We start from the raw sequence: 24,206 nt of genomic DNA, 5'->3' as shown, positions 1-24,206 counted from the left end.
CTCATATTGCTAAGATGCCAATACTCCCCTACATCAACCTACAGATTCAATAAAAGCCTTATCAAAATCCCAAGGGCACATTTCGTGGGTAGAAAAGTAGATTCCAAAATTCATAAGAAACTGCAAAGGACCCTAAATAACAATTTTGGAAAAGAATAAAAAGGTAAAGAACCCATACTCCCCAATTTCAAAACTTACTACAAAGCTATAGTAGTCAAAATGGTGTGCTACTCTCAGAAGGATAAACACAGAGATGAATGTAATAGAACTGAAGGTCCAGAAATAAACCTTTACATCAATGGCAATTGATTTTTCACAAGGATGCCAAGAGCATTCATTGAAGGTAGTATCTTCAACAAAGGGCACTGAGAAAACTAAATATTTACATGCAAAAGAAAAAAGGTGGACCTCTACCACAAACCATAAATAAAAATTAACTTGAAACAGATCAAAGGCTTAAATATAAGAGCTAAAAATCTTAGATTAAAACATAGGGGTAAATCTTCACGCTCTGAGCTTTGGAAATGGGATTCTTGGATATAACACCAAGAGCACAAGCAACTAAAGAAAAATTAGATTTCATCAAAACTTAAAACTTACATGAAATAAGACACTGAAGAAAGTAAAAAAACAACATATAGAATAGGAGAGAATATTTGCTAATCATATATCTGATAAGGGTCTAACATCCAGAATATGTAAAGAGCTCTTGTATCTCAACAAGAACAATAACAACAGAAAAGAAACAAAAACAATTAAAAGAAGGGGTGCCTGGGTGGCTCAGTTGTTAAGCGTCTGCCTTCGGCTCACATCATAATCCCAGGGTCCTGGGATTGAGCCCATGCCGGGCTCTCTGCTCAGGGGGAAGGCTGCTTCTCCCTCTCCTACTCCCCCTGCTTCTGTTCCCTCTCTCACTGTCTCTCTCTGTCAAAATAAATAAATAAAATCTTTAAAAAAAATAAAAGCAATTAAAAGAAAAACTGGGCAAAGGATTTGAATAGACATTTCTCCAAAGAAGACAGACAAACGGCTAATAAGCAGGTGAAGGTTCAAATATCACTGGTCATTAGGGAAATACAAATCAAAACTATAATGACATACCACTTAACACTCACTAGGATGGTCATAATCAGAAAGAAAATAACAAATGTTGACAAATATGTAGAGAAATTGCTGACTGGGATGAAAAATGGTGTCCTTGCTCTGGGAAATAGTTTGGTATTTCCCCAGAAAAGTTAAACACAGAATTACCACTTGATGCAATTCCAGTTCTAGGTATATACCCAAAGGAACTAAAAATAGGTATTCAAACAAATACTTTTTTTATACAAATGATCCTAGCTCAGTATCCTCAATAGTAAAAATGTATAAACCACCCAAACATCCATCAACACACAAACAGATAAACAAAATATGGTAGACACATATAATGGACTATCATTCAACCATAAGAAATAATAAAAGTACCAGGGGCGCCTGGGTTGCTCGGTCGGTTGAGCATCCATCCAGCTTTTGATTTCGGCTCAGGTCATGATCTCAGGGTCGTGGGATCAAGTCCTGCGTAGGGCTCCACGTGCAGCACAGAGTCTGCTTGTCCCTCTCCCTCCCCTTCTGCCCCTCCCCCTAGATCATGTTTGCACACGTGCTCCTCTCAAATAAATAAATAAATAAAATCTTTAAAAAACATAGTAAAGTACCAACACACAAGAATCATGCTATAAGAATGAACCTCAAAAACACTACACCAAGTGAAAGAGGCCACGTACAAAAAGTAACATATACGATTCCTCTTAAATAAAATATCCAGAGTAAGTAAATCCAAAGAGACAAGGCATAAAGTAGGTTATTGCTGCCAGGGGATGAGGGAGGGGCGAATGAGGATGCCAGTTTAATGAGTGTGGGTCTCCCTTGGGTGCGATGGAAACTACACAGAGGTGACAGCAGCAGAAGACTGTGAAAGTGCTCACTGCCATGGAGTTGTGCACTTTTAAATGGTTAATCTCAAGAAAAAGAGAGAAAGGGAGAGAGGGAAAGAAGGTTCCAAGTGCCCACCTATATGCACAACACAGCAAAGAGGAGAGGCAAACCACTGATGCAACTGAAAAGCCAAGTGCATCAGACCTAGTGCAGCCCCTCAGGTGATATTCACTAGGGCTCCTCTCATCCGTTTCCTCCTTCACATCCTACTTCTCGACCCACTTCACCCCTTAGATACCTTATTTCATATAAAAACAAACTGATTATCATGCTCTTCTATTTCTTCTCCCCCACTCCAGACCTCTAGGACAAGTAAATATATGTTGCTTTCTCTCCCCTGGAACAGAGGATGAGATGTTACCACGTGCTTTAGAAACACAAATGGCACTGTACGCGCAAAGCATGAAGTTCCAAAAGGAATGCTTCTTTACCTTTGCAAGTTCTCTTCTCAGCTCTTCTTGCTCCTCCTCTGATAGGGTCTCTGTGGCACTGATCGTGGCAGCAACATCTTCTCCTTCCTCAGGTACTGGGTCTGTTCTCAGCAGACCTTGTTGAGGATTTAAAAAAAAAAAAGGCTGTAAGGTACGAAAGCTAAGTAAAATTCTCCTTTAGGCTCTTCCACTACCCCAGCGAGAATAAAAACCAATCAGGTTGGACCCACACATCAACTTTCTGTACCTTCAAATGACCTGGCTCTTCCTGCAAAGAACAAAAGAAAAGTCTCAGCTACCACTAAAAACCACCCAATTATACTCTGCCAAAATATGAATTTAGAAAAGAGAGCATTCACGTAGCTTGTTCTTTTGCTCTGTCACAATATAGTTACTGCAAAGCAGAAGAGTTAAGAGGCCAAGAGTGGGGTCTTGCCAAGGCTTTAAATGCTACCCTAGTAAATCAGCATGACTAATAATTCACACTAACAAGGAAAGGGGTTTGTAAATGTCTCTAGCTTCCTCTGCTAATCAAATCCAGCACTTAATCTCAGTCAAGAGCTGAACAAACTCAATACCTACAGAAATCTTATTTAAAAAAAAAAAAGAAATTGTATTACATTTCTTTCCATTGTTAGTGGAAGTAGGAAACTCCCGTAGCTTAAAAAAAAAAAAAAATTATATATCTCATCCGGATAACCCTGAAAAGTTGTAATGTATACAGAAATGACCAACAGCAACATAGAAATTTTCCACATTATTTAAGATCAACTAGGCACAGCCACTCCCCTGGAATAGAGCCAACCACTATGAGTCCTTCACCTTGAAGAACTTGGTACTTCTCGCGTGGCCAAGGAGGCATGTGACCCTCAATGACTCTCTCCTCTCTTCTGCCTAACCACCCATGTACAAGGCTAGGGTGAAGTCAACAAGCACCCCCCCCCAAACCTTGGGTGCAAAATTTAAGGTGGCACCAAAAACTCAATATAAATAATTTTAATACTTGAATGCAATATTTTTGAAAAAAATCAAATTCAAAGAATCTATAATGAACAAAATATCAAAATTTTAAATAGGCTCAGTATCACTGACTTTTCCTTCTGCCTCAGGCTCCAAAATGGCTTTGCACAGTACCATTCCCGATCTTGTTTCTGTTTTAAAAAGTTTAGTATTTTGTTCATCATGCTTTCATTCTGATTTTTCTGAAAATTGCATTAACATACTATTGGTCTTGACTGCAGAGCATCTGGGTGCCCCCTTAAATTTTACAGCTCGGGCAGGTGGCTGCTGGCCTCACTTGCCTTCTCCTAGTCATAGTCCTGCCCAGGCATCCTCCTGTCACAGAGGTCTGGGTTTTCACAGTCTCCTCTGGCAACAGATTTTTGGCATAAGGAACCAGAGAAAGGTCTCTCCTTTTCCTGCTCTTCGCCTCTTTCTGCCAGTGGGCGTTACAGCAATCGCAGACCCCCACCACCCCCACGTCCATTTCTGAGAAGTGCTAGTTCAGCCATAGCAGAGACATGGCATCCCACCCAGATCAAAATGCCAGGCAGCGGATGACAGACTTCACAGGCAGGTGGAAAGGCAGGAGGAAGAATAACCACGCTGTTCAACAAGCAGCCAGCACCACGGCAAACCTAAAGGAAGTATATGAATCAATGACACAACCTATATGCCCACCGTGTAAAAGGTACGAAGCCACCTGTTACGGGGTCTATCGCATATTAACCGCTAATGGCATGTGATAATTATAACAACATGAGGATAACAGTACCAAAACAGTGCCTACCTGAAAGGTGTTTACAGAACTGTTAAAGGAATAAAAGTAATACAAATAAGACAATTCAAAAACAAACTGGAGTGGGAAACAAAGTATGATTAAGCCTTCTAATGCACAGACAGCATGTGACGGGTACAATCGGTAGCTGGAAAAGCTCAGGAGTAATTGCTTCTGTAGGCCCCCCTCTAAAATATCTTCAGGCTCCCCAAGTAAGACTTCTGTCTTAGAGACAGAACAGAAATCTGATCATGTCACTCTCCAGCTTACAATCCTTTAGTGGTGGGTTCCCTGTTGTTTTCCAGACAAAATTCAACCTCGTCGTTTAGCACACAGGCCTTACTGGGCCCTAGTATCTGTCACTGGAACCCTCATACTCCAACCCCAGCCAAATCGAACTGTGGATAAGGTATGTACTGTCAGAAATCACTGAGAAGGGCCCATGCATGCTTGCAAATGCATCCCCTATGCCAGATCATGTGACGAGAGAGCATGAGACTGAGGATGGGCGAGGAGTACATGGGAGCAATCATATAAGACAATATAATAGGAAGAACCACAACAGAGTTAATTATAAACATTCTTTATTTTATTTTTAAAGTTTTGTTCAGACTTCTCAAGTCTCCAACCAGAACAGGACTCAAAAAAAAAAAAAAAAAAAATCCAACAAAACTCTGGTGCTAAACCATGCCTTAAAATACAAAGGCTCTTTCATGCTTTTTCATAAATACTAGCTTGCGAATCTGCTTAAGGGGAAAAATATAATATCTAATTACTAATAACACTTTATGCACAGCTGCTCAATCCCAGAAAGAATCTAGGGGAATTCTGATACTATTCAAGTGTTTAGTTAGGCTACCAGGGAACATAAATTTCTCAGAAAAGGGGATCGTGTAGTTGTCCACAGTTGGCTTCAGGACTTCCAAGATGACCTTGAGATTTTATATTCAGAATCATTAGTAACTTAGTAATTACAGGTTCTGCTTTTCCCATATTAGCCTGTAGGTGGCAGCAAATTATCAACATTCAAATTTTAAGGTGTGGTTTGTTTAAGGGTAATCAAACGGAGGGGTGGGGGATGTAAAATGAACACAAAGGAAGAAGAGAAAGGCAGATATCAAAATCACTGGCAAAACATGACAGTCACGACTTAGGAAAATTATTAATAACCACAGCCACCACCACAGAGTGCATTCTATGTATATTTAAATCAGAACTAAGTGGTCCAAATACATGACATCATTTACATACACCACTTCTGTGATGCAGAGATCTACCAGTTCGAGGAAGAAACAAAGCTTACAGAGGTTAAGCAACTTGCCCATAGTAACACACCTGAATGCATAGTGGGGTTACAATTTTGAACCCAGACAGCTAGATCTGAAAGTATATGCTTAAAATCATTGATTTCCAAAGGACAAATGAAGACAAGAGCAGGGGCTGAAGCTCAGACTTGTAAGAGACCTAGAAGCAACAGTAATTAAGACTCTGTACAAAGGAAAAGAACTGGCAGAGTAGGTCAAAAGCAATCTCTTCACTTCCAAATGTACAGTTTCTCCAAACTTGGAGCCCTACAAGTTTTTCTAGATATTATCCAATTTCCCCCTATGTTCAGGAAGAGTGTAATATTTATTGTAGAGACAAAGTCTGGCTTTGGGGAAAAAAAATATTAACTTCTCATTCACAAGTTGGGAAGCAGGAGCATTTTAACATATAATTACTTAAACCATAAATATGCCAAAAAAAATTCTTATTCGATCATTAATTTTAATAGTTCTCCTCAGAATCCGATAAAAAACTGTTTTTAAAAGATGGCAAAGGGTGCCTGGGTGGCTCAGTTGGTTAAGCGACTGCCTTCGGCTCAGGTCATGATCCTGGAGTCCCGGGATCGAGTCCCGCATCGGGCTCCCTGCTCAGCGGGGAGTCCGCTTCTCCCTCTGACCCTCTTCCCTCTCGTGCTCTCTATCTCTCATTCTCTCTCTCTCAAATAAATAAATAAAATCTTTAAAAAAATAAATAAATAAAAGATGGCAAAGAGGGACAACATATGATTAATATTTATTGAGATCTAATACACCAACCAGGGAGATTCACCTTATCTCATTCTGAAAAAAACATCTTACAGCCAACACCTGATGAAAGGAGTACAATTTATCTCCACTAGGAAAGAGGGACTCTCTGAGGTTAGTAATCTGCCCAGAATCACAGGTGAGATTAAAATGCAGGTTTTTCGGACTCCAAACTCTTGCTCCTTCACAAATACTTTTTCTTAGAGAAATTCCAGCGAGCAGGGAGGACAAAGGGCAAGCTGGAAGCAGGACCGGTGCCTTCTCCCCAGGGACTTCCAACATCCCCCGAGGGTGTAAGAACCCGAGTGGATTCCTGGCTGAAAGTCACGGATACAACTGTAGAGCCCAAGTGACGGAAAATTGGGGATAATTTGTTCCTTCTGGTTGTTCCTATTTTAGCCACCTCCGTAATTCCTGTAGTTGTGCGAAGAGTCTGCCTGTCTCCCCTTTGAAGAGTTACGTAGCAGAGACAGCCTGGAGCCCACTGACAGGCAAACGGCTAGGTGCCCAGGGGATGATAGTCCCACTGCCAGGGGAGTGACAGGGAAGATGAACAGAGACCAGGGTATCACGCCCCATCAATCCTAAGACACAATTTTTTCCTTTATATTTACAACTTTGAACTCGAGATGCACTGAACAGCCAATTGGTTAAGCAGTCCTTGTGGCATAGTTGTTTGTCACCTGTAAACGTGCTCCAAAATTTGCAAAATGGGTGTCAGGGACTGAGAACATCACAGACCTCTCTTTCAAGAAAGTCTGCATCACAACATTGTGTGGGAGGAAAATAAAGCAAGACCTGGATTATTCTCAGTTGAAAAGCAATTCCAATAAGTTAGGGAATGCACAGGAAGGTATTTCAGGAAAACTGTAAGTTGGTTTACTCTAAAAAATATGCACAGGAGTGTTATGGTCAACATATACATCTGAGTAAACCGAAAATAATGTTAATAAGCATAAAAAATTTTAAGTAAAATTAAAGCAGTGTCTCTTAATCTTTTAACTTGAAGCAATTTCTCCCCCTAAATACTATAATGGTACATCCTAAAATCCATAGTGTCTTGGAAGAGATGAAATATAATACTCCACACTTCTGAGAATTTGTTAGTAATATGAGGAAAACGAAGTGCTTGGGTCTTTGGCTGCAGTGGAAATGTGTGTGATGAGCAAGCATGGTGGGGAAGAACAAGGAAGAATGGAAAAAGATTTCAGTGTTGAATATGTCCCTAAGTCCAGACTATAAAGTCCTGATGTCAACATCCTTGTCTTTTCATCTCGGTACTCATGGTGCCAAGAACAGAGCAAATGTTAATGCTTTATTTGAACTGATTTACTGGTTAAAGATTTATTCAAATGAAGTTCCTCTTTACTTTCCCACGCATACCCACCTATTCGACATATACTCCCAAAAATTTCAAGCAGAGAAAGCAGCAAAAAAGCCTTTTTTAAATACAAATTTTGAACCTACGATTAAAATTAAGGCATGATTTTGGGGTACCTGGGTAGCTCAGTTGGTTAAGCGACTGCCTTCGGCTCAGGTCATGATCCTGGAGTCCCAGGATCGAGTCCCACACCGGGCTCCCTGCTCAGCAGGGAGTCTGCTTCTCCCTCTGACCCTCTTCCCTCTCGTGCTCTCTGACTCTCGTTCTCTCTCTCGCAAATAAAGTCTTAAAAAAACAAAAAAATAAAAATTAAATTAAATTAAGGCATGATTTTGAGTTTAGTGAGTACCTTTCTGCTCAGGTGCTATGGATGCAGCCCATGCCACTGCACCCTGGAGCAGGCACCCGAACATTTCCCTTCGGTTCACCTTTGACCTTGTACCCAATTAAGACCAACTGCTTCTCCTCAAGACTTTCTACAACTATCATTTAAAAACCTTTTAGCCATTTTCACATAATGATCTGAAAAAATTTTGCATCGTGTTATTTAAACACTTTATTCAATAAGATGAGGACATTGGGGTCGGAGATTTTTTTAAAGAGTCGATAAAGCATGAACTTTGAAATCAGATGGCTCTGTAGGTTGACTTGTGTCCCCTAAAAAGATACATTTCATTTCCTAACCCCCAGGACCTGCAAATGTGTTTTCACTTGGAAACAGGCTTTTGCAAATATAGTCAAGATGAAATCATAGTAAATTAGGGTGGGTCCTAATTCAATGTGTCCTTACAAGAGAAGGAAATTTAGACACAGAAACATACAGGCACACAGAGGCCCGGGGACTACTCCCCGTGATAACGGACGCAGACTGGAGGGACACAGCTGCAAGGCACAGAACGCCAGGATTGCCAGCAACCACCAGGAACTACGATGAGACAAGGAAGGATTTCCCTACAGAAAGAGCACCGCTGACACCTTCATTTTGGACTTCGAGCCTCCAGAACAGAGATAGAACACATATCTGTTGTTTTAAGTCACTCAATTTGGAGCGCTTTGTCTTGGCAGCCCTAGGAAACTAGCCCCCCCCCCGAAAAAAACCCATTACATATTTAAAAAACAACACCCACGCAATACCACCGGGCTCTCCAGGTTTTTGTAAGAACAGTGTAAAGGATTATGAACATGGAGAGTGGGCAGACAGATGTTCAGTAAGGATGTGCTACTGCCCCACTTTTCCATGTGCTACAAGTCTGCCCAGTTACTTCCTGTCTCCTCTTCCATGAAGCATGGCTCACAGGTCCCCTCATTTCCCGTCTCTCTTCAACCCCTGGTTACCTGGCAGCCGCCTCTCCTCTGCATCTCCAACATGACAGCTGTCAATCATGACGGCATTTGACGTCTCCAAGGCATCAGCACTGAACTCTGGTCTGGAATCTCCTCTCCTGTGATACCTCCCCGGATTTTTCTTACCCCTGAGATACGACTTCATCTCACTCTCCCAGGCATCTACTTCATGCCTCCCCTCCAAACTCACCACTCCTGCCTTGATTCGGGCTCTTACAATTTCTTGCTCAGATTCTTGCCCCTAAAGCTCCCTAATGGTGTCTGTCCCTCCAATCCATTCACTACCCTGCCACCAGAGTGAACTTCTAAGGTATGACTCTGACCACGGCACTCCCTTGCCTTAAATCCTTCTAGGGCTTCCCACTTCCCAGTAAAGCTCTTGCTCTTGACAATCTGGAGCCCACCTACTCCATCTCCTGCTACTACCCTTACCCACCCAACACAATCACTACATCTTCCAACCTGCAGTTCCTACGAAGACATGTTTTTTTTTTAAGTAAGGTATTAATTCAAAAAGGAAAATAAAGCGCCCCCCATACATTTTTTGCCCATTTTATTTTCTGTTAAATACACAACATAAAAGTTGCCATCCTGACATTGGGGAGGGTATGTGCTATGGTGAGCGCTGTGAGCTGTGTAAGACTGATGAATCACAGACCTGTACCTCTGAAACAAATAATACATTATATGTTAGAAAAGAAAAAGAAGAAGAAGAAGATATTAGGAAGGGAAAAATGAAGGGGGCAAAATTGGAGGGGGAGATGAACCATGAGAGACTATGGACTCTGAGAAACAAACTGAGGGTTCTAGAGGGGAGGGGGTGGGGGGATGGGTTAGCCTGGTGATGGGTATTAAAGAGGGCACTTTCTGTGTGGAGCACTGGGTGTTATATGCAAACACTGAATCATGGAACACTACATCAAAAACTAATGATGTAATGTATGGTGATTAACACATTAAAATAAAATTTAAAAAATAAAAGTTGCCATCCTAACCCATTTTTAAGCATACAATTCCGTGGTATGAATGACATTCACAATGTTGTACAACAACCTCCACCATCTCTTTCCAAATCATGTTTGTTTTTTTTGTTGTTTTTTTTTTTTAGTGTCTTTGCACATGTTATTTTCTCTTCCGGAAACCCCCTGCTTATTTCCAAATCCCATTCATTTCAATAAATCAGTTTTAAGTGTCTCCTGCTCTTGGAGGCTTTCCCTGGACCCCGTGCCCAGGCCCTGCTCTGGGTATAACACTCTGTAATGTCTACTGTACTTAGTACACAGCCTGGGGGCACCTGGGTGGCTCAGTCGTTAAGCGTCTGCCTTCGGCTCAGGTCATGATCCCAGGGTCCTGGAATGGAGCCCCACATCGGGCTCCCTGCTCCACAGGAAGCCAGCTTCTCCCTCTCCCACTCCCCCTGCTTGTGTTCCCTCTCACTGTGTCTCTCTCTGTCAAATAAATAAATAAAATCTTAAAAAAAAAAAAAGAACACAGCCTGCTGGGCTGGGTGACATCTGACCTTAGCACTGTGTTCCGATCCCGCAACTTCAGCCCAGCGAGGTATCTGGTACACAGAGATGCTCATTAGCACTCTCCGAATAAATCAATTACAGGAAGGTACACAGTTGAGTTAGAGAGATAAGAACTTGGTCTCCCTTCACTGTCTACCTTATATCTCGAGCTTTTTATATCTCACTCTCACTTCACTGCTTTCATCTATACAGGTTTTTCTATTTAAAACATAAAATTTAAAAAAAAAATTTTTTTAATAAAATAAAAAAATAAAATATATGAAATGACCTTTTTTTTAAAGAAATACAACTTCTGTCTCATACATAATCTACACAAAGATTGTTACATTTGGAGGTCATATACCTTCACGTTACAAAGTGTGTTCACAGCCCAAAGCACCATTCTTTTATGGGGGGGGTTATGGGGGGGGCAGTAGTGATATTACAGAGGGAAGAATATGATGTCAGCTGCTCCCAAGATATGCAGTTAGGAGGGAAGAAGTTGCAGAGGAGGAGTCTAAGATACCTACCATTTAGTTAACACTGAGTTTAAATAGAGAATTTGGTAGAGTATAATTGAGTCCTAGAAGCTTCTCTAGGAAATAAAACTGTATACACCTCTCTCACACAATCTTTAAAGAGGCAACAATGGCTTTAGGACCAGGGTAGGAATAAGAAACTTCAGTCTCTAAGGATTGTTCTACTTAAGCACAAGCAAGAGGAAATGTGTGCCTTTTTAAACCTAGAGACACAAAAAGAGATACAACATATAGTTCGAAATGTCTTTAGTGGTACTGACCAAAAAGGTCAGAAGACAAAGATATTTTTCCTCGTATAAGTCTGTGGTTGGGGCTCCTACTCTCTGGATCTTCGCTTCTGAATGTAATAAAATGCCAGCAGAGTCAGGGGAATATTTGGAGGTCCCCACAACAAAGTAAGATCCTAAACAAGCGAGACCCTTCTCTCTTTTAAGACATTCTAAAAACAGGCGCCTGGGTGGCTCAGTTGGTTAAGCAACTGAGGTCTCAGGTCATGATCCTGGAGTCCCGGGATGGAGTCCCGCATTGGGCTCCCTGCTGGGCAGGGAGTCTGCTTCTCCCTCTGACCCTCTCCCCTCTCATGGGCTCGCTCGCTCTCATTCTTGCTCTCTCAAATAGATAAAATCTTAAAAAAAAAAAAAATTCTAAAAACAAAGGATCTACTTAACACAGGGCTTCTCAACCACAGCATGAGGGGCATTCTGAGCAGGTTAATTCTTTGTGGTGGGGGCTGTCCTGTGCATCATCCCACGTGGCATGGGAGCACGCCCCCCTTCCTCCCCAAAGCCAACTGCAATTGTGCCAACCAGAATCATCTATGAATCGGCTCGGCTCTACCCGTGGCCAGAATGCCTGCAGGGGGCAAAACTGCCCTAGGTTGAAAACCACTGACTTAAGGCAAGGGAGTATCTGACACCTGCTATTTGACACAGATTATCTTCAGAAGAAAGAGATGCAGTAGCACAGGCCATGAAAACTTTACATTTCTTAAGGATATAATTTTCCCATATTCACCCGTAGTGATAACAATACAACAGTAGGAGAGAAAAAAGGAGTCAAGTAATTGTCATCCATCAAGGCAGCAAGGAGCAAAAAGATGAGGAAACTTGACCCGCTCCATTTGGGGAAAGAACCAGAACCCAGGAGATGATCTGGGCAGCATCAGGGCCACTGGAGAGGAATGGAAGTAGGCTGAGGGGGGTAGGTGGGCAGCACTAGGGCCAAAAGGGAAAGAGAACTGGGACCCAGATGGGCCTAGAGTGCTCTGGAGGCTCACCTCTGAAAGCAGGGCCCTGAACAGAGGTCAACCTCCTACCCAAAAAGGTCACCCTCTCAAAATGTCATCAAAAAGAATGGAGGGGGAAGGAAAGGCAGAACACATCAGTATTTTCAAATGCTTTACTCACCTCCTCCAGAAATTCCTAAACTGACCCTTAAATCTCTTCCATCTTAAAAAAAAAGCGGGGGGGAGGACCTTCAGTTGATAACTTCAGAACCATCTGTCCTCCCAACCCCAATCAAGTGTAAAATGAGTAACTAGGGCACTCCACAAAAGAGAGATCAAAGGTCAGCCATGGAGAAATTTGGGGATCCCCAGGGAGGAAGTCACTTCCATTCTTAAATTTCCTCTGCAGGAATAAGGAAGTTCTTCATAACTTGGATTCTGCTCTGATTTTTATTTTGTAAACCACACGTTTGCTATTTAAGACCTTCATAATTAATTACGCATGACTTTCGAGAAGTAATGATGACCTCCCTAAAAAGAAATCAGAATGACAACAGAGTAGAAACCAAAAAGGGTACTAAAACAGAATGAAAAGCAGGACTCTGAGCTAAGAGAACTCCAGTTTGATTTTTTTCAGTGTTTTTAGAGTTTCAAATATGACAGCATAAAACTAAAATGTCAGATTTTTAAATGGCTCCTGTTCCTATTTCCTGAAGTCACCAGAAATAACCAAAGGTGTTTTATACAACAGGGCTGCATCTTTCCGTACATTAAAAAAAATGTGAAGAGGAGGAGTGGTTCTACATAAATAGGGCTTGGGAAATTATCTTTGTAGGTGCTCACGAAGGGAAGAGAAAACGTGACAAAGGACACTAGCTGAGAGATCTGTGCGTGATGACCAGCAAGTGCAAAGACGGAATGGACGTACACGTCTAAGAATCCATACACACACACTACTCCCCACGGTAAAGCCCGTGATGGAGGAAAGATTACAGCTAGAATGATGAACCTGTTCTGTAATACCCGTCACCAAAGAGGCCAAGAGAGTGTGACCAAAAAACAAAAAAACGCTGGCTTGAGGACCAACGGATGAGTGTGAGACCCAGTGGGGGCTGACTGAGCTTTGTGATGTGGGGGCTTCACCGCACCTCTCTTGGCCTCAATGTTCACACCTGGAAAACGAACTAGAGTGTGAATTAGTCCTTGTCAGTTTCATTTCATTCACTCACTCACTCCTTCATTCATCAAGTATTTGTTGAGCCACAGATGTCAAGCACTCTTCCCGGTGGTAGGGAAGAACCGTGATCAAAAAAGACTAACATCCCTAAGGGAACTTATATCCCAGATTCTGAAAATTTTAAGTCAGTTTTTCAAACCACGGGCTGTGAAATCCATTTAGCAGTACCAAATGAGCATTTTAAAAAGAACAAATGGAATAGTGTAAGATATCAGAGTCCATCACAAAGAGGCAAGGTAAGTTCTGTTCTCACAGAATTCTGCTTCGGTTATTGATACTTGTATTGCTGAGGGTTTTGGGTGGGTCAAGACGTATCAGGGGCTCTGAATGTGGGTTGGTTGTATCAAAGAGTTTAAAATCCCTAATAAAAGACCTCTCTTTGTCCCAGCCACCGGCCCTCATCCTCTCTCTCACTCAGACTGCTTCGCAGGAACATCCTGCCCACAGATTAAATCTCATTACTTTCTCATCTGCCCCATGATGGCCTGGATAAATATCAAAGAATATGTTTTTCAAATCAGTGTTCCCAACCCTTCTGAGTAGGATTCCTTTTAACATCAGTCCCTTTTGTGCAACACTTGTCGGCTGATTAAGAAAATGAACAGTGGGGTGGCTGGATAGCTCAGTCCGTTAGCAGTCGACTCTTGATTTCAGCTCAGATCATGATCTCAGGGTCGTGAGATGGAGCCCTGCAAAGAGTTCTGCGCTCAGTGTAGAGTCTGCATGGAATTCTCCCTCCCTCTCCCTCTGCTCCCTCCAACCCCAGCTCGCTAGCTCTAAAATAAATCTTTAAAAAAAAAAAAAAAGAGGAAAAAAGAAAATGCATAGTGACCAAAAGCCACATGAACTTTTAAATGTATTTATAATGTATCTGTCCTAAGAGCTCCTACTTAGAAATACAAAGAGTACAAATGCACCCAAGACATAGTATTCCCTCCATCTACACCTCAATGCTTGATGTTCAAAGAGATTTGCAGGTTTCTTGTGCCCTGAGGGGTCCAGGGCACAAAGCCTGCTGATTACTGTTCTAGATCCTCTTTTATTTGGTTATTTTAAGAATCACCATGTTCTTACTAAATGACTGCTTTGAGTGGTTTCTGTTTAATGCTCCCTCCCCCTCCTTTTTTCCAATTAAAGCAAACTGCTAAACTTGAGCACTAGTGGGTACATGAGTTTGTTTTTAGTATTTGTTATTCACTTGCCTTTTTTTTTGTTATATAATTTTGTTTTTAATATCATGAGCCCAGACTCCTACAGACTGCTACTAGGAATTGGAAAGACAATTGTTTGAAATTTGCCTGGAGACATCTTCAACTTTCCCAACTGTTTTATTTTTAACAGAAAACATCCAAAGGCAGCAATTATTGCAGCTGGGAAAAGTGAAAGGAGGTGGAAAGAGACACAAGGAGAGTAGAAGAGAACTAGAACAAGCAGGTAAATCCTTCCATGAATCTCAAACCCACGCACACTGATCACCAAGATCTACCTGAAGTGACAGAACTGCGGCCTCTGCTTCCATGGTCCTTTGTCACCTGGGCTTTACTCTGTCATCCAGCTCCAACTCCCTACTGTGTGTTTTTTTTTAAGACTGATTTCAGAGAGAGAGAGAACGCGTGAGCACACACAAGCAGGGGGAGCGGCAGGCAGAGGGAGAAGCAGGCTCCCCTCTGAGCAGGGAGCCCGATGGGGAACTCGATCCCAGGACCCTGGGATCCTGACCTGAGCCAAAGACAGCCCCTCAACCGACTGAGCCAGCCAGGCGCCCCCCGTGTGTTGCTTTTAAGGCATTTTCTATATGTAGGATTTAAAAGTTAGAATGGATGATGTCATCCTTTTAGGGGCCAGACATAGGGGAGATCCCCTATATTACAGAGGTCCAAGGTAGGACCCGGGGACAGGAGAAGGGCAGCAGGGGACAGGCCTTCCCAGCAGACCTCTAACGGCTGCCTCCCAGTCCCCACTTCTAGAAACCAGCTCTAACCTGGTATCTTCAACATTTTTCCCTGCCTGGAAATCCAAACTATACCCCAAAGGTTGCCACGGCTGCAACCAAAGGTTAAAGGAACGTAGCTTCAGCAGACTCTCTACTGTCAGCAAGTATACAACCAAAAATACACGCAGGTTTCCTGCTGTATCCTTTACTGCTTCCTTCTCAATTACCCACCTTGTAAACTTAAAAAGAACACACTGTGACCTATTCTTCGTTAATAAGGAAAAAGTTAACTTCTAGGAAAATCTGCTTACTCCTGGCAAGTTACAGAGCAGGTCATCTAGGGGTCTCCAGGCTTTCGCTGTAGAATGAGAGAACGGTCCTGGACGATGTGCTCAGGCTGCTTCCAGCCTCCTATTGCCTTGTGCGGAGAAACTAAGACGCTCTCTGCCGGTACCCGGCCTTCAGAAGGAGGTCATACTGGGCCCTGTGAAGGAATGACTGCTTCCCAAGGTGCAGCAACACTGAGTTGTTGTTTTTTTTTTTTTATTCTATTTATTTATTTGAGAGAGAGTGAGAGAGAAAGAGAGCACGAGAGGGGGTAGGGTCAGAGGGAGAAGCAGACTCCCCACTGAGCAGGGAGACGGATGCAGGACTCCATCCTGAGACTCCAGGATCATGACAGGAGCTGAAGGTAGTTGCTCAACCGACTGAGCCACCTAGGCATAGAGTTCTTCTATTTAAAAACAAAATCTCTTGCTTAAGTATTTCTGTCTGTCTGCTACGCTCAGGATTCCAGAACAAAATCCAGGACGTACACTAGCAGGGCCTTAAATGTCGTCAGGGCTTTAGATGCCTAAGCCTCATTTTAACAAAGACAAAATTGGGGGGGTGGGGGGTGGGCCTTAATAAATTACACATAGAAGGCCACAAGCAAAGACCTTCAGATTCCCCCTTTTTTGTGATTTATCAGTTCAATGAACTCAAAGTGATCAGAACTCTAGTGTTCATATCAAGAGTACCACCTTTAAAATCAAAGTTCCTGTTTTATGTATAAATAAACATATTCTAAATATTGAACGAGCCATCTCTCTCTGCTTGGATTCTGCCAACAGCTTTGTTTCACTAGTTTCAACACAGAAACACCGTGACACTAATAATTTTAAAGCCAAGCAAACCCCAGGTTTGTGTCCAAGTTTTGTTAAAGCAAATTTAACCTTAGAAAATTAATAGTTACCACATTTCTGAAGAGTAGGTGATCCGGATGGAGACGAATTTCCACTAGGAGACAAGTAAAGATAGTTTTTGTTCACTCCTGTGTCAAAATCAAATGGGGACTGGTAATCTTCATAAAAATCCATCTCTCTACAGTCCATTCCAGACAAATGGAGGACACATCGTTTTATAACCGTCTGGTATCCTTCAGTTGAGTGCCGCTCTGGTCTTATTCCCATGCAACCCCAGGGCTTGAAGATCCTGGCTTCCTGGCCCAGGAGTGATATTTCTTTCTCAGAGCCTTCACACCCTTAGGACAAGCAAGGCTGTTTAATAAATGACTTATCTGGAGCAACCCTAGGGCTCTATTCACCACCTGCTGTCCATTTCCGTCAACAGTGGAACGACCCACGCAGGGGAGCGGAGCTCTCTTTGGTAAACAAAGGAGGACCAGGTTCTGCAGTATCTCCCAGATGTACAAACAGTTCAAGCAAATGTCAGACGCTGGCACAATTACAAGAAACCACAATTTTTTTTTTTTAAACCAGTCAGCTGACCACAACTACACCAGGGCGGACTTAATCTTCTAGGACAAGGAAGGATTACCAGTCAGTAATCTCCTACAAAAGCCATCTGGGTGATACTTTTTTCCACCCCGGATTACAACAGTCCTAAAAAGCCAAGCTTCCTGGTTTAGCGATCAGCTTTGTAAGTACAACTTCCTATAGAAATAAAGCCGTATTTCCATTATTACTTTATCTAAAGTAAGGTCTGGCTTTAGTGTAACAAAAATTTCAGTCTGTCCTCCCACCCTCCCTCCTGTTCTCTTTCTTTCCCTTTCCTTTCCTGGAAAGATGGTGTTTTAGTGACATATACTGCCAAGAGTCGAGTCAACCATGAAGGGAAAGCTCCCACGGATTCTGCCCTTCCTCGTTTAAGGCCATGCCCCTGCAGGTCTGCAAGGAACCTGCAAACGTGCAGGAGCAACATACCGCCCTTCGCAGAGCATGCCCTGCTGAGTGCCTGGGTCTCAGGGATCTCGGAAGCAAAATTTCTAAGTCACCAAATTTGCCTTCTTTGACACAAGTCTATTAGCAGATCCTTTCTATGTTAACCATGGCCTTTGCTCAAGGGATAGCACTGGAATGTTCTGCTGCTGTTGAATGAATGGTTCATTTATTAAAGAGGTAAAAATAAAGGCAACCCCCTCTCCTAGGTGGGCAATGGTCTACCACCGCATGACAAAAAAAGGCAGTATTCTACCTTTGCAAATTGACCTGATAAAAATATACTCTCCCTGGGATGCCTGGGTGGCTCAGCCAGTTAAGCATCCGACTTCTGCTCAGGTCAGGATCCCAGGATCCTGGGATCAAGTCCCGCATCGGGCTCCTTGCTCAGAAGGGATGTGCTTCTCCCTCTGCCTGACGCTCCCCTGCTCACACACATGCTCGCTCTCTCTCTCTCCAATAAATAAATAAAATCTTTCAAAAAATATGTATATAATCCCCCTGGATTGGAAGCAAATATAAAGCCTAAAATATTTTAGACATTAAAAAAACAATTGTGTCTAGTGTATACATCTTTGCACCAGGATAGTCTATATTCATCTCAATTTATGATTCATTTTCTATTTTTTTCTCAAGTTATACTCTATTTTTGGCAAGCCTTTATCTAAGTTTTTAAAAGTTTACTTTCAACAACAAAAATTTGCCTTTTTCTTCTAAAATTTACCAAAATTTGAGCAACTATAAATGCTGTTAAGTTAGAAATAGAATATAATGGCTTCTTTATTATTATTTTTAAAAAAATGAATTGTCTGGCTTCTTGAAATCCAAGGTATTTCTTATCTCAATGGGATGGGCATCACGTCTCTGGCTAAGAGTGTGGGTGATGGGGCCTCTGGCCCTCTCAATACTCTCTGCATTTGTCACTAAGTAACTGGTAGAAAAAACAGTTCTCTCTCTCAATGCTTATTCTTCTCCCTGGAGCCACAAGTGTTAGAAAGCGTTAGGGACTGAATGTTTGCGTCTCCTCAAAGTTCATGGGCTGAACCCCTCACCCCAAGTGATGGTAGGTAGTAGGAGGTGGGACCTTTGGGCAGTGATTAGCTTCAGATGAGGCCAAGAGGAGGATGCCCCAGGAGGCGATTAGTGTCCTTGTAAGAAGAGAGCTAGCTCCAGCTCTCTCTCAACCACCAAGTGAGGACATAAGATGACAGCACGTGCCAACCAGGAAAAGGGCTCTCACTAGGAATCTAATCAACTGGCACCTTGATCTTGAACTTCCCGGTCTCCAGAACTGTGAGAAATCAACGTCTGCTGGTATAAGCCACCACTCTACAGTGATTATTGCAGCCCAAACTAAGACAGAAATTTAATACAGACACACATACAATGCAAGCCACAGCCACCTCCACACTTCTCACTATCCCTCCAAAACCCCACGTCCTTGACCTTCAGTGATCACATTCATGTTACACCCTCTGCCTGAGATGCTGCCTTTTTTCTGCCTAATGTCGTTCATCCTTCAAGACTCAGGCAGAAATGCCACCTTTTCTCAGAAGCCCTCCCAGTTTCTGCCCCTCTTCCCCAGCACTCGTTCCAGCAGCAGCACACAGAAGGTGACATGTCCCTTTGCCAGTCCCCCTGTGCCTCCACATCGTCCCCTTCAGGGCAGGCACTGCATTTTCTATTGTGATGCCTATGCTGAAGTTTGGGCTCTCATCAATGTGGAATGAAGAAAGTCAATAATGGCTCATGCGGATGCTGCATACTGTATTTTTAAATATGAGGATTTAGAATTTAAGTGAATTTACCCTACCCGCTTAGGTACAATCTTGGTACATCCTTCTCTCTGAGCCAGCTGGAGTTCTCCAGTCAGATCCCAGTCACGGCATTCTAGCATGTAAGAGACGTGGGAATGGAAGACGAGAGGTGGGGGAAAGCACGGGCTATGTGAACGCTATGGCAAAAATTCAGTTGACTCAAGACTCATGTACTAAGTAGAAGGAAGTTGTAAGACATAAAAGATGGAAATGCAGCTTGAGGACAAACCATTAAAGACCTTGAGTGACAACTTTTATACTTAATAGAACACGCAAAAAAAACCCGCTGAGGGTGTGTGAGCAAGGTCGAGACAGGGTAAAAAGTTTTACAAAGATGACTCTGGAAATGGTGAACAGGGCGCACTGCAGGTAGAGGCTGAAAAGGAGAGCACTCAGAAAGCGTCTACTGGAACAGGAGGGAACGAGGAGGAGGGAAGCCTTTGTACCGGGGACTACTCTTCATTTCCTGCCGGGGCTACTAGCCCAAGGAAGGAAAAGCCAGGTGAGATTTGGTTCTGTCCTGCTGGATATTTCCACTGGGTATTCAAGAAGAACTTCAAAATCAACAAGCCTAAGACTGAATTCACCAGTTTTCCTTACCACATTCTCACCTCTAAATGCGCCATCCTAAGTCCCTCGGCCTGACCTCACAGGATCACTGCCAAGTATTCCCGTTCTATAAGGAGGCACCGCCAGGAGCTATTCATCCAACTTGCACCGTCTGCCTTTTTCCTGCTTTCCCTCTTTCCTTCTCTCACCGACCACACCCTTCTTCAGACCTACCTGGAGTGTTCTGGTAGAGACCAGCCACCATTGTGGGGAAGACGTCCGCAGCGCTTTCTCCTGAGGAATTTCATGTCGCCTGCTCCATGGTGGACAGTCTACCATAATTCCCACCTACTCCCTGGTTGAGGCTTGGGCTTGGGCTTCAGATCTGGCCCAGGCAGATACCCTGGCCCCTTGTTTACAGGGACTGGCCTAAGGGTAGATATTTGACCCAAAGAGTGCCAACAACAGGTCTTCCCTGAGGTTGACTGGATGAGTAATGGACAAAAGTGACAATTCCTGTAACCTGAGCTATCCGATGCCTGTTGGGAGGGGCCCGGGGTCTCCTCTCCTCGTGTCTACAGGGGAGAGAAACACTGCCGAGTCTGGGAAGAGAGGAAAGGAGAAACGAAACAAGGGATGGAGAAGCAGCATCTGAGCCCCCTGACCCAGTTACCCTGGGGTTCCCATGAAACCAACACATTTCTATTCTGCTTCACTTATGGTTGGATTTGGGAAGAGTCCCACAATACCTACTTTCCAACCATTTCCCACCATGGCCCCACCATGTTTCAGCCGAATTTGGTTTTCCTGTTTCTGGAAAACATCCCAAGCTTGTTTTAGGCAATTTTCTCAAACTAGAATGTCTTTTCTCTATATTTTTATACCTGTCAAATTCCTACCCACTAATCAAGCTCAACTTATAAGTCACATGTGAGTGGTATATGTACGAGGAATGTTCATTTTAGTGCTCTCTAAAATGGGAAAAAAATAAATACAAATGCCTACTAACACTGAATTATTTAAATGCTAAATTTAATTCATATAATAGGAACTTATCGAAACATTAACATGATGATGTAGAAATGTATAGATTTTATAAGAAAAGATATTTTTGATACATTCAGTAAACAAATTAGGTTCCAAAACTGTTTGTACTGTATGGTCCATAACTGTAATAATCGGAGAGAGACAAAAAAAAAACCGAAAGAAAATGAGTGGAAGAAACCTATCCTACGACCCCAGAAAAGTGTTTATGCGCTGTAGTACCAGCAGAGGGAGCCCATGGGCGGCTCAGAAGTTAATTTAGTGCAGCCAGTAAAATGCATGCTACAGAACAATAACCCATTAGATGACTCATGTTATTGCAAACAGAAATGGAGTAAGTAAAAATGACTATAAACAATATTAAGTTTCTACCTGCCTATTAACACTTCACTCAAATATGTCTGGGTAGGTTGTCCCTAATTTTAAGAGATAGTTAAGAGAGAGCCTGACGTAAAGGCTGCACAACACATACAACAATTCACTTGGAGGGGCCTTGAAGGGCACACAGACAGATGATGTCATTACCGGCAGGAGAGGCAGGCCACTGATACCGGGCACTGTGGACGTGTCACAGTGACACAGGAGACAGGTGGAAGGAGCTCCACCTGGCCAAATAAACAACAATTTCATCACCAATAGAATTAAGGATAGCAGATTATAAATCACTGAAAAGAGGAATCCAGGAGCCCATATGTGATGCTTAACTTGGTGTGTCATTCAGACTGGGCCACAAAATGCCCAGAGATTTGGTTAAACATTGTTGTAGGTGTATCTTGCAAGGGTGTTTGTGGATGGTAGAAACAGTAAAGCAGATTGCCCTCCCCAATATGGATGTGCCTCATCCAGTCTGTTGAAGGCCTGCCCCAAAAGGAAAAAAGAAATTCTATGAAGGACATTACTGGGTCAGTTAGAAAAACTGGAATACAAAAAGGCAGGTTAGATCAAAGCATTATATCAATATCAAATTTACTGAAGTTGAAACTGTCCTGGGGCTATGTAAGAGAGTATCTCTATTCTTAGGAAATACAAACCGAAAAGACTTAGGCGTAAGGGGCCATGATGTATGAAACTTCCTCTCAAATGATTTAGAAACTATTATTGTATGTACACATATTTACACAAATACACCAAAAAGAATGATAAAGCAGATGGGGTAAAATGTTGGCAGTGAATGAATAATATGGGTAGAGCATACAAGTGTTGTTTTTACCATTCTTATTCTTGCAACCTTTCTGCAGCTTTGAAAACAAAAATTTTTTTAATGACTGAGAAGAACTCTGCATAGGATTAAACAGCCTTGAGGGGGCTGGAGCGGAAAGGAGCGGAACCCTCCCCAGGACCATGTAAGGGGAAGGTGGCATAACGGGACTTGCTTATGGTCACAGATTACATATCCAGGCCCATCCTGGTTTCTGGCCACTTCGGAGAACTGGAAGGATACTCTCCCGTGCAATACGAAATACGAAGTCTCACCGTTGCATCCTCTGTAGGTCACATCTTTCCTGAGGAAGGCCAGGAGGACCTTGCTCCACAGTAAGGATTGGGAAGAGGGAGATCACAGGGAGGGGAAGGAGTGTCAGTGAACAACACCACCTTCGTTCTCCCACGAGCGCCACCGAAGCAAACCTGGACCCCAAAACACTCACAAAGAGTACCACGAACCAAGAACAAAAAAAGTCCTTAGTTTTGTATGTAAAACTCCATTTAAAATCACAAGGGTAGATGTTCCATTATTTACATAATTTCTCAAGTAAGCCTCAAAACCTCTGTGAGGTGGGTGTTATGGAGTGTGCCCATTTTTCTGATGGGAAACAATGCAAAGAGAGTTTTGTAAACATCCATACCCACATAAAACTACCTGATGAAGTCGCTGGAATTGAGAAACAGGTGATCTGCTTCCAAAGCCTGTGTCCTTTCTGTAGCAGGAGAAAGCTGGTTAAGAACCAGATGATGAGCCAGGACATCGCATTCAAATGACCTGAGGATCTAATTACCAGGCAGAAGTCTGTGTCACTAACAAGCTCCAGGTGACGGAGGCTGCTAGCACATGTGCTATGAGAAATATGTATTTGGTCGCTCACATGACCAGGTAGGTGTATTTGGTCTTCAGCCACAGTTCCTGAAAATGCTTTAGACAGAGCCATAAAGGTGCAATGGATATCTCTCGTTATTAAGGAAGGTAACTTAGGACGCCACCCAAGGGGAGCTGGCTAGTTGCCAAAAGGACCAACCATGGGATTAGAGGGTTGGAACTTTCAGTGCCACCCGCACCCCACCCACGCCCACTGGGGAGTACGGAGGAGCTGGAGGTTGAATCAGATAGGGCAGCCTTACCCAATCTTGATATGCAAAGAAGCCTCCATAAAAACCCAGAAAGCTTCCAGGCTGGTAAACACATGGATTTGAGGACAGTGCCACATTTTTTTTTTTTTTAAAGATTTTATTTATTTGCCAGACAGAGACACAGCGAGAGAGGGAACACAAGCAGGGGGAGTGGGAGAGGGAGAAGCAGGCTTCCCACCAAGCAGGGACCCCGATATGGGGCTCGAACCCAGGACCCTGGGATCATGACCTGAGCTGAAGGCAAACGCTTAACAACTGAGCCACCCAAGGCGCCCCGACAGTGCCACATTCTGAGACAGCGTGGAAGCTCCATGCCCTTCTCACATACCTCACCCTAATTTATCTCATCATCTAGCTGTGATTCATATCCTTTATTGTATCCTTTAATATTGTATCCTTTAATAAACTGGTAAATGTGTTTCCCTATGTTTTGTAAGCTGCTCTAGCACGTTACTCAAACCTAAGGAGAAGGCAAACGGAACCTCCAATGTGTAGCCAGGTCAGAAGCACAGGTAACAGCCTGGGGCTTGCAACTGGCATCTAAAGGGGGGGGGTGGTTACTGGAGTGACAGCTATCTCTGGGTAGACAGCGTCAGAACTGACTTGAACTCTTGGATACCCTGCTGGTGTGTTTGAGAACTGCTTGGTGCTGTGTGTGGGGAACCTAACCCACACACACTGGAATAGGGTCTGAGAACCCAAAAGGAGCCCAGGACCACATTCGGAGTAACAAAGTGATGGAGGACCTTAAACGGCAGGCTGAGGAATGTGAACGTGATTTTTTATAACAATAAAACTATCGATTTGCAT

At 43.0% G+C, this 24,206-nt stretch overlaps 1 protein-coding gene across 1 annotated transcript in view; it reads right to left on the bottom strand.

Annotated features, from left to right (window-relative positions):
• The window catches only part of TPD52 (tumor protein D52), a 38,249-nt gene extending 21,374 nt beyond the window's left edge, over positions 1-16,875 (bottom strand). Inside the window, exons 1-2 of the mRNA XM_088022795.1 lie at positions 16,659-16,875; positions 2,409-2,524 (exon numbers count right to left, since the gene is read on the bottom strand). Of these exons, the coding sequence (XP_087878921.1) occupies positions 2,409-2,524; positions 16,659-16,875 (333 nt within the window). The remainder of the gene's footprint in view (positions 1-2,408; positions 2,525-16,658) is intronic.
• Positions 16,876-24,206: the final 7,331 nt, after the last annotated feature.

The sequence above is a fragment of the Eumetopias jubatus genome, unplaced genomic scaffold (assembly GCF_037043125.1).
Source record: "Eumetopias jubatus isolate StellerSeaLion01/CBP00866 unplaced genomic scaffold, mEumJub1_p1.0 scaffold_4, whole genome shotgun sequence".
In the NCBI taxonomy this organism is placed as follows: domain Eukaryota; kingdom Metazoa; phylum Chordata; class Mammalia; order Carnivora; family Otariidae; genus Eumetopias; species Eumetopias jubatus.
Note: the sequence above shows the minus strand (reverse complement) of the source record. Positions and strands in the feature narration are given on the sequence as shown.